General features: G+C 39.5%; 1 protein-coding gene across 4 annotated transcripts in view; it reads right to left on the reverse strand.

Moving 5' to 3' along the window:
- LOC124301127 (A-kinase anchor protein 200-like) overlaps nt 1-18,469 on the reverse strand; it is a 108,271-nt gene that overhangs the window by 17,228 nt on the left and 72,574 nt on the right. For all 4 annotated transcript variants that reach the window (XM_046755850.1, XM_046755851.1, XM_046755849.1 and 1 more), the window contains 2 exons: nt 17,276-17,434; nt 16,313-16,426 (listed from right to left, as the gene is read on the reverse strand). In XM_046755850.1, the coding sequence (XP_046611806.1) occupies nt 16,313-16,426; nt 17,276-17,434 (273 nt within the window). The remainder of the gene's footprint in view (nt 1-16,312; nt 16,427-17,275; nt 17,435-18,469) is intronic.

The raw sequence follows: 18,469 nt of genomic DNA on the forward strand, positions 1-18,469 counted from the left end.
GAAAAAAAATTTGTACTCCATCTAATTTATCTAAAACTATTAAAAAATTGTAGAACGTATTTGTATTTGCAAAAACCTCAGACATTTGAGAATTCCAGGAGATATCCGGGTTCCCAAAAATTCCCTGACCAGCTATCACCCCGAATTCGAAAGTTCGAATCAGTCCAGACACAAAACCTTCTCAGCAATATTTCGCATCGCAATACGAGTATACGAGTATAATATAAGTTACATAGAAAGAAGTATTCGCGAAGGGCGAAGAGGAAGAAAAATGAGATAGATAAAAGAGCCGCGGCGACAGCTGCGATTGAAAATAACGTTCCAAGGTACGTAAGTAAGTACATTATGGAAATTCAACCGTTACCATAGAAAATGAGTCCGTGTTATATACGGATTTAGGTACGTAACAGCTGTGGAGTAAATGCGTCGAAGGAAATTCAATCACCGGTTATCCAACTTCCCTCAAGCGCAAAGACGGACGGACGGACAAACTCCCTTGAACGGAAAACGTCGAGTTCCCGATAGCTGGTACATATTACGTTCGGTATTGCGGCTACGCCGGCACAGCCGCCGCGTTTGTTGTGTGCTTTGGAAAGCACCCGACGAAGGCAGCATCTGCCAAGACTAATTTCGGAGACATTAACCTCCCCGTCGACGTTTTACCAGCTGAAGATTGAACAGATCTCTCTCTTTCTCCGTGTCTTCGACATGATTCTCCAACTTTAAAACGCTGTTCGAAACTCGTTTCCACCCGACGTTTCTAATCATCTTCCTGAAATCTTCACTTCTATTGCCGATTATATATGTTACGTACGTTCTTCTCTCGCTAAATTCAAAGATAAATTCTAAACTTGAATTCAGAAATTTTTTACAGTAGGTAAGATTTGCATATTGAATTATCGGGTTTAACTTATCAAGTCTTCGCAGAACGACTCGAAAGTTAACGAAGACTCAATTTTTCCGATCACAAGCCAAATTTTCAACTTTGCAAACAGGTGTTTTCTTTCTCTTCACACCTCTAATCGCAGCATTAATTACCGATAATTTTCTTCCATGTTGCTTCAAAATCAATTTGAGAAGAAAAAAAAGCACTTATACTTTCAGGTACTATTTTTAGCCAAGGGATATCGTGTCGGTAGCGACAAGTTCTCTCTCCTCTCTCTCTTTCTCTCTCTGAAGAATCAAGTGGAAGTCGAGTCCCCTTTTCTCTGTCGCGTACAGAGGAATAATGTACATACCTACCTGCGTCGTAGGTACGTCGTTTTTATTCAATTTCTTTTTTTTTCATTTTTTTAATATTGTTTTCACACATGCAGCTATACTAATAAAAGAGGGGGTGATGATATGAGATGCGAGGAGCCTCCTCGCAGAGGCGACGCATCGCGGCGTCATCAGACAATCTCCACCACTCGTCTCGTCGGGGCAAAGCACGAGGTGGAGGAGTACGCCTGCCATACTATGTACGCATAGTCACGCACGTCCGCTTCGAAACTACCTTCTATAGTAGGTGTGTGCGCACACACACACATATATATATGTACATATAATATGTAGATATAACAGAATTGCCCCTTGGCTGGGTTTCGCTCCTTAGACGTTGCGATCTTAGCTCGTTGCTGTACCAAAAAGACAAGAGCCAAGTGAGCGAGGTTAAAACAAACCACTCCAGTCGTCTGGCGCGGGTGGATTACTAATTAAAAAGTGCGGTTTCGCGCCTTTTCTTTGGTTGAAAAAACCCAAACAATTTAAAAAATATCGAGGAACGGTTTGAAAAATAGTGTAACTCGAGCGATCCCGCGGCATTGTAAATCATTTGGAAGTCAGTGAGAAGTCGATGAACTTGTATAGGAAATTCGGAACAGCTCGTTTGGGTACGTAGAAATCATATAGTAAAAGTAAGTCAAGCTATCGTCTTCAAGTTTGGCGATCTCTGATTAATTTCCAAGTAAATATCTCCTCGGAAAATTATTCAACGCAATTATTCAACTTGTCCTAACTGGCTTGAATGAAAGGCTCTCACCAAATTCCAATAAATATATATCCACTGCACCAACGACGTCGTCACCACTACGTCCCTTTACTGAATCATATTACGGATCCGTGACTTTCACCGTGCTACCAAATAGAAAAAAAAGGAAAAAAAAACAAGCCCCGAACTACAAACGTGACGAGAAGGGAGGCACACTCCGTTCACGGTGTATTTGATTGTACAGCACTTGAAGAGTATTTCGAACATAGGTTAACAACCATAAGATGCGGGTGTCGTTTACGATCAGTAAGTCCAGCAGCCTACTCCAGAAGGCTTCTTTCACAACCGGCTACTCGTCCGACGAATATCGCCGACAAGTACAAGAGTGTCATAGTTTAGCCGCGGATCTTTCCTAAACCCGGTATAAGATTTTTATCCGAAGGAATTTCCGGTCCCCTTGAAAAGTCGCGTTTGATGCACGGGATGTATCTGCGGTGGTAAACCCAATGAAAACTGTAGAGGATGAGAGCGAGACAACAGGGGGAGGAGGGTGAAGGGGAGATATAAAGTGACATCGATTTATCAAAAGAGACGGTCGCTTTGTCTCCCCCCCCCCCCCTCCCCTCGTTCTTCCGCGAGTCTCGAGTGCGTTCGACTCTCGTTGAGTTATGGGGTCGAGTCTCTCTCGCTCTCCTCCCGAATATAAGAGTGGAACCTCCCCCCCTCCCCCCCCCCTGTTCCGAAACACTTGAGATTCGGTTCACGTCCTTCGAGCCAGTCCTTAAAAAATCCTTTACATTCATCCCGTACATACGTGTCGTTATATTTACACATGCGATACATCGCTACCGTTTTTCAAATATTTGTCAACCGTTAAACGCGTATGAAAAAAAAAAAAGACTTTGCGGGTTTCTCCCCCTTCGCATCGTATCGGCGTCTACGTGAAATATTGCCCACTCGCAAGATATTGCTTGCGAAATTAATATCCTTAAACGATTCTCTCTCTCTCTCTCTCTCTTCGCGCAGCAACGTGAAAAAAATCTATGGATATATGGTTGTAACATTTCTCACTCTCCGGACTCTTCAAAAAGATATACCGTGATTTATCACTCTGTATATACACGTTCTTCTTTAATGCATATACAGCAAAAACGCGAGGATAATTTTCCTAATGCATGTATGCGTGTATAAAACACGTATATTATATACAGGCACGTGCTACGAAAACTGTAAATATGTATATCTACGTATATGTTTTCTTTCCCATCAATATGCACAGAGCACCGGAATACGTGTTTGTGCGGAACGGAGTTCGCCTTACACGTGCACATTATAGATACACGTATGATAAAACGCGAGAGGTTGTTCAACCTCGATATGTTTCTATATCCTGGTTGCAATTTCAACTTTGTGCCGTTACTCCATACTCGTATTAAAAAAAAAGAGAGAGAGAGAGAGAGAGAGAGAGAGAGAGAGAGAGAGAGAGAGAGAGAGAGAGAGAGAGAGAGAGAGAGAGAGAGAGAGAGAGAGAGAGAGAGAGAGAGAGAGAGAGAGAGAGAGAGAGAGAGAGCCGCCTCCGGCATATCTCATTACCCCCCGAGTCTGGGGACGCGGACTTCCTGCGGCGTCTGGTTGTTTAATCGTAATTAAAGTAAACTAAAGTAAGGTAAGATATTCGTTCCGGCTCCTGCGGGCTTCTCTCTGATCCGTTCATTCGAAGCCTGGACGAGGGTAAAAGTTACAATGCACGTAACGCGTATTCCGAAAAAAAAAAAAAAAAAAAAAAAAAAAAAAACAAAATCCGTAAGCCAACGACCGCGTGAAATTCTTTAAACGAATAAGAAGACGTAATAAAAATGAATCCAACCATAAGAATCACTCGCAAAATCAAACCCCGAGACTGCGGACTCGGTCATTCGAGATGTGTTGCTATAATCGAGGAAAAGAAAAATCATCCCCTTAATTTTGCCTCTTCGCGGGTCACTATCTTTCTCTCCCACTGTCTCTTTATACACGCACTAGCACCAGCAGCAGCAGCAGCAGCAGCGTGACTGAAGATTATTCGGTTGAAAAGAATCTCAATAACGGCGTGTCTCACCCTTATTTATACCCCCTCTCTTTGCACAGAGGAGAGCGACAATAATTATGAAACGTCGTTTCGCAAAGTGGGTGAGAGAATCCCGGGGCTCGTCCCTTTCTCTCCTCCTCATCCGCTTTTCCGCAGGGACTCTGACTCCCTCCTCACATTCTTGCAACAAATCGCTGTAATTTTGGCTCTCCTTTTTCTTCTTCTTCTTCTTCTACCATGAATACATACGCGCCATCTTATACGTATATATATTCTTCTAATTCTACATCATTCTGCAACGATGCAGACGGGAGAAACGGTAACGGATACAAACGAACGAACGATCAGTTCAATAACCAGTTTATCAACTCGAACCTCGTATAAAATCGTGTAAAAGAAACTGTTCGACTGTTCACAAAATGAAGTACAATAAAAAAAAAAAAAAAAATAGAAAACTTGTAAAATGTTTCGCATAACGTATATGATGACATTTAGAATGCTCGAGTGACGAGTGTTAAGATAGGTTCTATAAGAAATGAAGTTACGACTTGGGTAAGAAAAATTATTAATGTCTAATATTGCTGAAAAATTCCTAAAAATTTCTGGTTACTATTTCTGTACCTCAAAGTGTTGAAAAATCGTAAAAAACGATTTAATTTTTCAAAGGGATAAAAATATCCGGACCTTGATCGTCCCGTAGGTTTGTTCAAATCCGTCGCAAGTCGGGAGCGTGCGAAAACCCCGCGAGTTCGTCGGTCGCCATGGTTACAGCTGGCGCGTCCCGGCGTCCCGGCGTCCCGACGCTCGATACTCGTCAACGCCCAAACCGAGAAGGACAAGGATAAAGAGAGAGCGAGGGAAGGAAGAGAGAGAGAGAGAAAAAAGCAGCAGACGACGGCTGGATCGTGCAAACCGCGAATTCGAGAGATACGGCTTAGCGGGCGCGTGTTTCGGTTGAATTTGAAAAAGGAGTCGATTGGTCAGCGAACTGTGATGAAAGAGACCGGACTTAAGCGGAATGGCGTAAACTAAGTTGCGAAAAGAATGATTCGTCCTTCTGAGGGGCGGTAAAATCGAACAAATTTCAACCTGCCGGTAACGAAGTGATTTTCCTAGATTAATTGAACGACGGGGAAATAACGGAAAGGAAATCTCGGAAAAATTTCATGACAAGCGGTGGTTATTGTTGTTGTTGTTGTTGGTCAGAGATGGGGAAAAGTTTCAAGAATATGTACATTATACATCAACGAGGGGGTTGTTGAAATGAAAAGGGGAAACTATAAATCTCTCCTTATTAATTGCACTATTTTTCTTTGCTGAAACGTTCCGACAAACGACTCCTACACAGGCACGCGTTTCGAATATAATAAAATCAGAAAAGTTGGCGTTCGGTATTGTAACGATTACCAAAACACCGTGAGGAAAAACAGAACGATAAAATTTAACCGTCAATTCATCTGTAGTGTTATAAATTTTACAACCTACCCCTTTCACCGATAAGTGTTCTTTGCCGGAAGTAAAGAAAGAAAGAAAGAAAGAAAGAAGAAACAGAAGATCAAGTCAAAGTGTCCGAAAGATTAAGAGAGTGAAAAATGACGGTGAAGTTGCTCTTTCTTCGCGGTTTGCGGAAGTTGAATATTCGCCGAGTTTACCTACACTGTCCATATAGCTCGAAAATAAAGTAGCAAAACGTTTTAGCCGCGTGGCTGCAGGTAATTTCATTATTATCCAAAGGAAAACCCTCGGTTCGTAAATTAAAATTTGCACCAGACTAAAAATTATAAAAAAATTTTCATCAATGAAGAAAATTGCAAAAAGGATTCCAACGAGTCTCCGAGAATCAGCCAAGAATTGGACTGCCAATTAGTAACTCCTTTCCGCGTTTGATGGGAGAGGGGGGAGGGGGGGGGGGGGGGGGGGAGGAGGGCAGTTATCGCGGTGAAAGGAAACCAAAAATACACACCGTTGAAAATCTCTTTTCCAATTACTCGCCCCGGAATCAGATACACCTTCACATCCAACGAATACACATCTCGGTCCGCAATTTCCGGAATAGTTTCCCTAGCTCGGATGTATGAGGGGATCGATTTTGCAGCGTACTTTTGTCACCGCGCGTCCATCTCTCTCTCTTTCTCTCTGTCTCTCTGTCTCTCTGTGCGACGGCTCATCCGGGAGAAGTGCACGTATAAAAGACAAGGAGGAAAGGGTTGTCGAATGAAAGCAAGCCCACTCGGAGGATATTACCGGTGGTACCGCTGCTCGGAAACTGGTTTCCGATAATCTAGACCGACGTATTTCCGCCTCAATTATCACACCGCGTAGTGATGACATGTTAGCAGGAGAAAGGTAACGACGGTCACGGATTCGATTTAGAGATAAACAGAGGAAAAAAGAACGCAGATCGTGGTAAATAAATAAAGATTCCTGAACCGACAATGTTGTTTTTGGCTAAAATCAGGTGATAAAAATTTGCAAAACACAGAAAAAATTGCAAGTTCATTTTTTCAAAGACTTTCCCCAAAGATTTCGGTAAAACGTAAATCCATGCTACAGATACCTTGAACACAATTTACACGATTGCTCATTTTTCTTCATTTTTATTTAACCGACACAGTCGAGTCCAAACTATATTTCCACAACGCCGATTAAAATCTCGCCACAAATTGACGCCGAAGGCTAACGCGCGTTGCACAACGTTCCCCTTTTCCTCGTGATTTCTCGCGTGCAAATTTTACGCTGTACTACGAAGGGTCGGTTTCAATTGAATTAGGGTTCTATCCCTTCTGTGCGAAATCTCAATCGTGTGAAATCACACCCAATATCTCCAAGCAGTGAATATCGAACTACGAAGATCACTCTGGGCAACGCGACTTAGAAGCGAAAGTACCGAATTGTTTCTTGTTATCTTTTTTTTGATAAGTAACTTCAACAACGAACTTTGAAAACACGTTACTGTAAAATAAATTCTGCGAAATAAAATATAACCGACAGCATTTGCGCGCGTGAAACAAGGACGATAAAAAAAGAAGAGGGTAGATAACCAGAGACGATACTTTCAAAGGTGATAAATTCACGCCATTGGGGTAGTTCGCACCCGCCAACGCACCCTGTAAAGATAAATCGTTAAAGTACGCTACCGAATGCGGTTAATATCGAAGGGATCTACGTCTACAAATACCGCGATTCACATCTGGATAGTATGTGGTTAACACACGAAGACGAAGAAGGGTGAGAGACGGCGATCGTTTGCTTTGCGTAACATCGACGCGGCGGAGAAACCGCCGGATGAAATCGGGGAGATAATTCGTTTAATCCACTTGTAACCGGCGCGTCAAAGGAACGATTTTCTCCACTTCAAATCTCGAAAAGCAGCCGCCGCGTGTCGATATCAGAGACGGGTTGTTCTCTGTATATACTCGGTCTTTTCGTCGTCGAGCATCAGGAACACTCCCAACTGGCCGACTGCCAGATTTCATCCGCTCCTTAACTCCTCCGGATCCCTCGTTCTCTCATTCTCTTACTTCTACCCTCGAGACTGATCAGTCGGTAATTACGTATATTGTTCTATATACACTGGGATTCAGGTGAAGCGATGGTTGAAAAGACACCGAGATTAAGGATCATTTATCCAATACATCCTTAAAAGAGTACATCGAAGATGGAAACGATTCCGTGGATAAGAAAAATTCAACGTTAGTAATTTCATCTTCACCCCCCGAATACCATTAAAAGTAGCCTCATCCATGACGAGATGCTCGAGCCTTTGTCCTCTGGAACATGCCAGCCAAATATTTCAACGTTTCCTTGAACCCGCGATGCGAGTAGTTAGTACCTTTAAAGCTTTCAATCACCAGAGATTCAGTTTCCTCGTTCCAAGCGATCGGATCGTATACGAAATCAATCGTGCTTCTGCCTAATGCAGGGCATATCCGACAAATTGACAGGCACGGATATAAGAGGGCGACAAACACCTGCGCCATATGGTTCTCTCCACTGGTTGTGCATAGGAGTACAAGAGACCATACGGAACGTGATGACCCGTGACTTTACTACCGTAGGACACGATGCCCCGTTGTCGGAGTCACACTCCTGCATTTCGTCCCACATCCAACGTTGAACCGGGTTCCGCCAAGCTCGCTCATCCGCGACTGTAGCTGCGAGGAATTTTGCAAGGCGAGGCAGACAGAGTGGCAATAAATACGTTTCTGCATCGTTCGGAATTGCAAAATGAGCTGGGAAATTACGACGCGAATACGCGATGTTGCACATTCGTCAACATCGTCGTTATTTTCTTTTTTTTTTTTTCAATCAATTCCATTTCATTTTTCTTTTACTTTTTCAAAACTTGAAATAAAAACCATACAACCCTGACGAAATGATGAGCGAATTCCGAATCAACGGTAAGAAAGAACTGCAGAAATTCTCTTGCTGTAAAATTCTTATCTACGACGCAGGAAACTCGTAAATTACATTAGTTATTCGTCGTCGAGAAATGTTCCAAGGGAATTCTTCGAAAGTGTGTGAAAAAGAAGGAGATCGTTACACTGTAAAAAATTTGGTGTCAAAATCAACACCATTTTAACACCACGCGTAGTCCCGAAAAGTCCACTCCGCTGGTGTGCATGCTTGGTGTTAACAGACGGTGTTAAAAGTTCGGTGTTCCGAAGTAACACCGATTGCAGTAACACCCGAAACCTGACACCTTCAGAATAACACCAGAGTATTGACGCCCAGACAATTATGACACCATAAAAATCAGCACCAAGGAATTTGAACCCTGCGAAATAACAACATTGAAATGGACACCATAAGAATCCACACCACTGAATAAGCACCTTGCGAATGAACACCAGCGGATTAACACCCTGGCAATAACACCAAAAAACTGACACCCAGTTGATAACACCAGAAAATTGACATCCGCAATATAGCACTATAGAACTTACACCCTGAGAACAACTCCAAAAAATTGACACCATGGTAATAACACCAGAGAATTGGCAAACCGACTCTTTTTTTTCTTGTATGAATATAGGTATATGCATATATGACACATGAGGTAGGGTTTAAAAATAAAATACAGTGATTCATAAGATAATCCAAGTCAATATGTAATTTCTGTTATATAGGTAAACACCATACATGTGCTTTCAAATATATACATATATAAACTTATTTTTGCTTATACATATATACATATATATAATCACATGAACCTTAGAATAATCTTACATATTATATATTTAATATCAATAGTACAAAACTTATTTTCTCTTTAACAACAAATTGGCTAAATAATAATTAATCATTATTGTTTGTACTTTCCGTTCTGCGGGATAGGAACTTTTCAATACGGTATGCATTTATATGAACATATGAATTGAGTGACACGAAAAGACGTAAAAACTAATAGTACAATATACATATAGATTATAATTATGATAATGATGAAAATAGTAGCATATTGGTACGTTTAAAAAATATGACATTTCGGCACTACGAACGTGGTAGTTTTGTGATAACTTTGATGAAATTCATAGGCATACTTATGATCCAACAGATTGAGATCGATTAAACTATAGGTCTTTATAATTTCGGGTTCGACTACAAAAGCATGGTACTCGTCACTAAAATATTTCGTTTTACATTTGGTACAAATAACGAATGGTACATTGCGATGCACAAAGATATGAGTGATGACCTGAAATACGGGTAGATCCGTCTGTTCATCAATATGGGTTGCAATTGAAAATCCGACTTTATAAAGAAATCCAGAAACTACTTTTTTCACCACGAATATTCTATCGGATGGATTAAATTGAAAATCGCTTCTCGCTAACAAAAATTCAAATATAAAATTGTCATACCTATCAAATTTGCCTCCGCCTGAGCCAATAAAATTTCTTTCTTTTGTGTCTTAGGACAGGCATTGCGGAGGAAGATCAACTGTCCTTGCGCACTTTCCTCATTGTGAGGGTACACATTTTTGGGGGTTGAACGTTTTCTTTCTGCTCAATTTTAACTTCTTTACTCAGCACCTGACGACGTCTATTGCGGGTGCACAGTCTCCAGGAGATGTAACCTGACCGGCCTTCAGGGTCATAGAATATTTCCTGAAATTTAAATCAGTAAATGCTAGATAGTTTTATTAACACATAAACAATTCGCTACTGTATATGATCCTGTAAAAAATATCGGGCTAGAGTTTCACTTATATATAGGTAAAATATGTTAATTCAAAATTTTTTTCAAAGCTAATGCCGACTAGAATGTGGCAGTATTTTATTCCAATTTAATAATTTATTTCCAATAAATTCACCAAATGGAGATAGGTTAGTGTACACCGAGCGTTTTGGTAATTCAGTACGCGGAATGAAATGATAATGCTCGGTTCGTACTCAATTATACAAGTCAGCACCAAATGGTTTAAAATAACACCATATAGCGTTGAAAGAACCCTAGATACTATTCAAAGAACACCAAATAGTGTTAGATGAACAGAAAATAGCATTTAACGATTTATTGGAAAATATTATTTATTAACACTTACCTGCAATAATAAAATCATTCTATTCCAAGGGCTTGCCATTGGGAGTGAGCACTTTTATCCATTTAGTCTCCCCGTTGTATCGTCCCTTTCGCAACTGGAAAGATGTCCCGGTAATAATGTCACCACTATCCGGTGCATCCTGCACATTTGCTGCTTGCTGTGCACTATTGATCAACACATTTTCCATTTCAGGGCCATCCATATTAAGCAAAGTCACGGTAAAAACATTAACAAAATCTGATTCCGACATAACTAGAACCATACACGAGGCAGACGACACGTTTTACCTGAAATGCGAAGCGACTGCTTGTAAGCGCGCGTGGAGGAAACTGAGTTTTTCTGACTGCGGGCTAAGGACTTGCGGCATGTTAAAACTTGTACGCGTAAGAGCTTTCGACATCAGAATGACACCATTGGTGTCAATTCAACATTGTGTCGGTGTCAATGCAACACTATGTCGGTGTATACGTAATTCTGTGACAGACTTGGATTTTGAGGTTGACACCATCGCCGTCAAACCAACACATTGTAAACAATCGACGGTGTGAACTTCTATAAAACTTCTATAGACTGCATTTCGGTTTGGAAGCAGCACTATTTGGTGCTTTTTAACTTCCCGTTTCTCCGTTTTCGGAGAAAAAAGGAAATTATTGTAATCACCCCGAAAATGAAAAGTTAGGTGTTCACTAAATCTTGACGTTTCAAGATCTAGAGAATCATCTCCGACCGCTTTCGGACGGACGACTGTGTGTGTGTATGTGTGTATGTATATACGTGTGTGATCAATTTTTTTGTCCCACGATATCTCAAAAACGAGGCACTGCATTTCAATGATTTTGGTCTCAATCGACGCGGCTTTTCAAAACTTAGAACTGAGTAGATTTTTGCTTTGATCGGTTCAGTACTTTTTGAATTATTCGAACATCAAATCTCCGAAAAATAAAATAAAAATATCTTGAGAATGGATCAACGGATTTGAATGAAAATTGGTACCATGAGATTTCTGGGGTCGTTGATCACGAATATGGGATCAGATTTGCAAAATCTGAAATGGCGAATCCAATATGGTGGAATAAAATCTAAAAATATTCGGATTTTGGTAGAAATTAGTAGTCGGAGGTTTTTTAGGTCACCGATAACAAATCCAAGGTCAGAATTCCCAAATTTATAATGGTGGATCCATTATAGTGGTTCAAAATAAAAGAAAATCATTTTATCTTCATGTAATATGGTATCCAAGGACTTTCGATACATCAATCACGAATCTGAATTTGTAGTTCGAAATTCGAATTGGATATTAATATTTTTTTTCCCGTCAACTCGGAACCTGCAGTGTGATAGGGAAGATCGAGGGCTGGCTCACGGTCAGCTTGTTAAACACACGCAACTCGTCATTTTCGACACCATATAGTGCTAAATTCTTGAATTAACGAATAAATGTTGCCCATATAATATATACTAATTTATACATACATGCGTATAATCTGATATAATCTTATTGGATCAAATTCGAATTGTAATTTGTTTGTTTTTATTTAATTTTATCGTGTTAGGGCGGACTATTTTTTTCCCGAGTAATCTCGCGCACGGTGAGATATAATCATTGAATATAATTCTCAAGTTATGTACGAAGATTTCGGACATCTAGACAGTGAGTATACCTCGTACCACAGACGAGGCTCATTGTGACTATGGGAATTTTTATTTTGAAGATATACTAACTTCTGAAGAGGGTAAATCAACACCTTGATCATTCAAATTGCACCGAAAGGTGTCTGTTTGAGTAAAAAACTGCAGATGGTGTTGATTCACGTAAGATGACATCATTTTTAATCTCAACAACATTGCCGGAGTATTTCATAAACTTTATTGGTGTTATTTGTGACACCGAAATTCCCAGCCAATAACACCGAGCTTGTTTACTAACTTCTGAAGAGGCTGAATCAACACCTTAGTCATTCAAATTGCACCAAAAGGTGTCAGTATGAGTTAAACACTGCAGATGGTGTTGATTTAGTTAAGATAACACCATTTTTAATTACAACAACATCGCCGGAGTTTTTCATACACTTTATTGGTGTTGTTTGTGACACCGATATTCCTAAACAACAACTCCGAGCTTGTTTACACCGCAAATTTTTTACAGTGTATTGTTATACCAATTAAAAAAGTATTTCGACAAAAAGCTGATGCCCAATCGGGCGAAACTGAGTAAGCTTCTTTTACAGCCGAGATGAAAGACCGGTTAGACCGGTATATATGAACGAAGTGATCGGTTGCGTAGGGTCGCGTCCGACTCTTCGGTGCAGCAGCGCCTCGTCGTTACGTCATTGAGTATATGAACCAGAAAACCAGGCCGAAACTAAACCGTGTGCGGCAGGACTGCTGCTGCTGTTGCTGTTGCGCCTTTCGAGAAAAGAAGGAAAGAGAGAAGAGGGGGGAGGATAAAAAGAGAGAGAAAGAGAGAGAGAAACGAAAACCGGTTCATTACCGGTTGCATCGTCGTCGTTGACGTCGTTCTCATCGCCGGTGAATCGCGGAAACGAAAATCGAACGAACCCCCGAAATGAGAAGTTGAGAGAATTTTTATACTGCACAGGTTCTTCAATTCAACGTACCCTAGATTTTTACCACGTTGAAGTTAGTGACGTTAACGTTAACCCTTCAGGACATGGGTGTTTTGACTGCCATTATTTACTCTGGCCATGAGAAAAAATCTCATGGCTTCTGCGCATGCGCTCAGTATATTTTAAATACAGCTTTCTTAAGAAAATATCATTTATTTATAATTTTCAATGTTTTTTAAGGTAAAATAATTGCTCAAATTTATTATTAAAGTAATATCAATTAAAAAAAAAATAATAGAAACAAATATTATTAATAATTATCATTTTGTTGTGTTACTTGAAATTAAAAGTAGTAGTTATTTTATTTTTTAAGATTAACAGTCCTCTTAATAATATTCATTTAATGAATATCAACAATTAAATAATAAATTTTACATTTTTAAAAGCAGATAACACAGCACAACATTGCACAATTATTCTTTAGGTATATGTATCATGTAAACAAGTATGGCGGAAGCATACTACGGAACGACCCGAACTAGGCCGAAAAGAAACGAAAGCTAAAATCTCTCACCCTTTAATACTCTGGCCATGAGACAAAATCTCATGTTCTCCAAAAAATTATTTTTTTTCACAATTTTGATTTAAAAAAAAACAGTTTTTAGTGAATGTGTATCCAGAAAACTAAATTATAGGAAGATACAAAAATTTTCAAGTAGTCTTTCCATTTGAATTTTAAAAGATATTTGAGATCTACGTTGAGCATGAGAGAAAATCTCATAACCCATGTCCTGAAGGGTTAAGAAACGTCATGGAATCAATCTTTGTACAATTTTCGAACGACTTCCAAGGAATTGGCTTTTCAAAATATGAATACGAACATGTTTTCTTTGTTATAATTGTCTAGCTGAATTTCAGACAGTCCTCAAGTTGCGAAGTAACGATTTTCCTAAACATAAATCGTTAAAGTAACGTTACCAACTTCAACCTCATAGACTTTTATGCAAATATTATAAGACAATTTTTGGTGGATTTTTTCAAAATTCACACTTCCCGATTCGCAATTCAAACCATTTACGGTATTTTCAATATAATTTTGACTAAGGTAGGAGATTCGATGTATCGGTCAACATAACGTTCGACTATTTAAGATTTCGAACCCGCGCAAGTCAAAACACGTTTCTGGAATTTAAGGGAGCGAGAAAGAAGCCAAAAATAATTCAATAAGAATTATAAAAAAAAAAAAAAAACACAAATAAAAATAAATAAAAAAAAAAAAAAAACAATCTTCACGCATCGTTCCGTGTAATAAATTTCGAGAGAACCTCGAGATTGATGATCGTCGAGGATCAGATGTCATCACCAAAGATGCAAGACCGAGACCACGACTACCGGGTATAACGATTATACGGTTAAGGTCAGCAGCGTCTGGATCTCGTTCTTAACGCGAGTTCTCGTGTAACGTCAAGTCCGGAGGTGGTGGCGGTGGTCGTGGTGGTCATACCTGCCTGTATCTTTCTAGCTTCAACCGTGTGGAGAGGAATAGCGGTAAATTCCCCTTTGTCAACCTAACCGGTGTATTCCGAACGCGCTTGCGTGTAGTTTGTAAAAAGCGTTGTATCCGATACGGACAAACCAAAGAAAAAAACAAAAAAAAAGAAGAAACAAACGAGCGAGCAAATGACTAACTCTCAGAGTCAGCGAACCTGCAGCAATTATCATACTCGCACGTTTGCAATTCCAGTTCACGGTTAATTACTTGCACTCGAATTTCACTCAAACGTAAGGTCAGTTTGAGTTCATCTTTCGTTCTTATTGAAATTTACTCTTTCCAAGGTAAATAAAAAAAAAATATATATATATATATATATACACGTATATCTATAAGACAAAAATAACAACTCTGTTCCTTAAACCAAATTCATAATATTATTCCCGGTATGTGCAAGTAACGCAGACCCATTTTCATCGGGTGACTTCTTTCAACGCCGAACAACGACAGGTAGGTACCTACATTTACTTTTAAAATTCTCCCCCCCCCCCCCCTCCGTTGTAAAACCCATCGTACATACAGAAAGACTTCCGACCCGTGACACCGACAATTTATGCCTTTTTACGGGTTTTGTGGCTGAATATCCGGGAAGTATGGACCGTTGAACCGTGCTAGGGGAAAGCCCTAGGAACGAGGCTGATTCAGAATTTTCGAATAGCGTACTTACGCAGCGAATAATCGATGTCGAAGAGCGTCCTGCGTGAATATTATCGAACAATTTTCGATGCGACGGATAAAAACTTACGGCAGGTAATCTAATCTCACAAGTTACTAATATTTGTGTTCGAACAACCAGCGTTAAAAGAAACGCAAATATAGCAAAATAAAAAAAAAAAAAAGACAAGAAAAGAAAAAAGAATCCTTGTCTGTGTCGAGATAATCGTCGATCGGAACAACGTCGATTAATCAATCATTGTATATCCTAACTGGTGTTTTCATTCGATGGCTAATATATTTTTTATGAGCATTAATCTTCAATCCGAAAGTCCAGGCCGGCAGAAAGGCTGAGCAGAGTAGAAATTGATCCTTAATAACGGGAGGCAGTCCCGAGGCTCGATTCTAACCGTGCTGCGAGCGCAGCCCAGGCCAAGTGAAAGGATAATTTCTAATTAGCGAACGGGCAGCAGGCAGAGCCGCGGTAGAATATACGCCCAGGATTCAAGCGTACGTTTTCTTCCTCAAGGATCTCTGCCTGCCTGCCTGCCTTGGATCCTTGACTGACTTTAATATTATACACGATTCTCGCGCTTATACGTACATATACATGTAATGTAATAGAAGGTATTTTATGAAGAAGAAAGAGAGGCGGGTGGAGATGAGAGAAATTATTCGAATATCAGGAGAATCCCTGCGAATGACAAGAGACAACAATGGGATAAGAAAAAAAAAATGCTCGATCGTTTCTTGTTTGCGCTCCTAGCAGCATATTTCCAAAGACAAACTTATATTTGGTGCAGTTGTCGTATCGGAAAAGGTTTTTTCTTTTTTTTTGCTTTTTATAAACAGTAAATAAAAATTGACACCCACGGATTGTCGACAAGAGAATTCGACAACTTAAGTTTAACGGGGTAAAAAATTGCGAAACAAGATGCGTAATATTACTTACCTCGGCAAGTGGTTCTTCTTTGGTGACATCACCGTTCTTTGGGGCGTCTTCGCGTGCAGTCTTGCTCCTGTCCTTCTTGCCGAAGCTGAGCGACCTCAAGGACCACTTCTTCTTCTGTAATTAAAGTTGTAAAACGGAGAGACAAGGATGTTAGAAAATTTTCAACAACAACGGAGATACGATCAGAATTGATTCAATTTTCATGGAAAAAAAGAAACAATGCGTTTTTCAAACTTTCCAAAATCAAGTTTCAAACAATTTTCTCCTATGTGATTGTGAAAGTCATCAATTTTTCCACGAAGGGCCTTATTTTAGAGTCATAAATGCGTATCTATACAATTTTCAGACCGGAAATTACCAAAGTTTAAAAACGTTCGTATATACTTGTAACAACAACAAAAGAAAAAAAAAGAAAAAAGAAGAAGATCTCATCTTGTCAGTGAAAACTTTGCTTTATATACATTGCAGACGCAGAGAGATCGTTCTCAAACTTCCGAACGGTTTCAAACTTAACGTGTAGTATTTAGGCAAACTCATCGTAATTGTAAATTCAAACTGTAATATATAACTTGGAAGATTTTCTCAGCGTTATAACCCAATAGTCAGAATGGCCACTAAATTTCCATCGCGAAATTCCTCGACTTTTCCATGTTTTTCGAACAAAGATTTCATAATTTTCTCTGCACCAATTCGGATAAATTAATCTTCAGTAAATTGATAAAAAAAAAAAAAAAAATACACGTATTAACAAAAAATATTTGTGTTCCATCTAATTTATCTAAAGCTTAAAAAGAATTGTTGGTCGTATCTGTAAGAAAATAAAAAAAAAAAAATTATACATAATAAACGATTTCTTGACTTTTCGCAAAAACCCCTAACATTTATTTCCCAACTTTGTTTCATTCTCTTTTCTTTTCGTAGCTTTTCAAAGTTCCCGGTGTAACTTTATCTGTTCACACAGACCTTGTCCTTCTTCTTGGCATCCTTGCTGTCGGGAGATGTGGCGGATTCTGGACTGATCGGTGTTGTGTTACCATCAGTGGGCGTCGTGGCCTCTTCGGCTACCGCCGGAGTATCTGTGTTGGATGATTCCTGTCTCGTATCTTCGACCTTGACTTCCTCCTGGAACGACGGAATAAAAATCTTATTAAAAGAAGAAAAGTTGGAAAGAAAAAAAGATAATAATAATCACCCGGGTCGCGTGTGTTTTCAACAACGTCCACGGAGCAATTATACACAATTAAACGAGAAACTCGACTGCGACTATGCAAGAGTGAAAAAAAAAGAAAAAGAAAAAGAATATTTCATGTAAAATTGACGAGAAAATATTACCGCAGTTATAACACGACGAGATGATTATAAGAGAAAGAATGAACGAAATACGTGTAATCCACCTCGTAAAGAGGCGACACAATAAAATAAAACGCGGCAATTAAAACGCAGAGCGAAAAATTGGCCTCTTAACATCGCCGCATGTGTGGATGTATACAGCTACCCAACATGCGAGGAATTTAACCTCTCGCTAATTCACCTATTATACCGACAACAGTTTTTAGTCGAGAATGAGGAGAGCGGCTCATTTCATTTCACCCTAACGGCCCCTCTGTTTCTTCGTATAATCTCGAGAAAAAGTTATTCAGCGTCAAGTACCGAAAAATAAAAAAAATAAAAAAATTCATCCGTCATCCATGGTTTTACGTTACCTCCTCCTTCTCCTCCTGATCTAACAATAATTCGTAACACCGTAATGTTCTCATCTCCTTCGATTTGCTCTCTTCGAGATTCAATATTTCCCAAGAAAATCGCCTTCCAGGGTAAATCGAGTCACGATCTATTTGTTCTGGTGTCTACACTTACGGTTTCATTTTATTTTACCATCAGACAAGTCAAATATATGCGTATTATAAGGCGATACCAGTGCGATACGATACAACAAACAACACCCTGTACACGCATATGCCGGATCTTTTTTTTATTTCAAGCTACGCTGATAATATAACAACAAGGATAATAATGATAATTGTTACTACGCTACTCGTATGTACCAGACAGCTAAAATGATAATTTCGAGAAATAAGAAACCACAATACGACATGACGTGTAATATAACGTAACGTAACGTAATGTGAAGTAACGTAAGGTAATTCCGCCCACAGT

This window comes from Neodiprion virginianus, chromosome 3 (genome assembly GCF_021901495.1).
Source record: "Neodiprion virginianus isolate iyNeoVirg1 chromosome 3, iyNeoVirg1.1, whole genome shotgun sequence".
NCBI classification, from domain to species: Eukaryota; Metazoa; Arthropoda; class Insecta; order Hymenoptera; family Diprionidae; genus Neodiprion; species Neodiprion virginianus.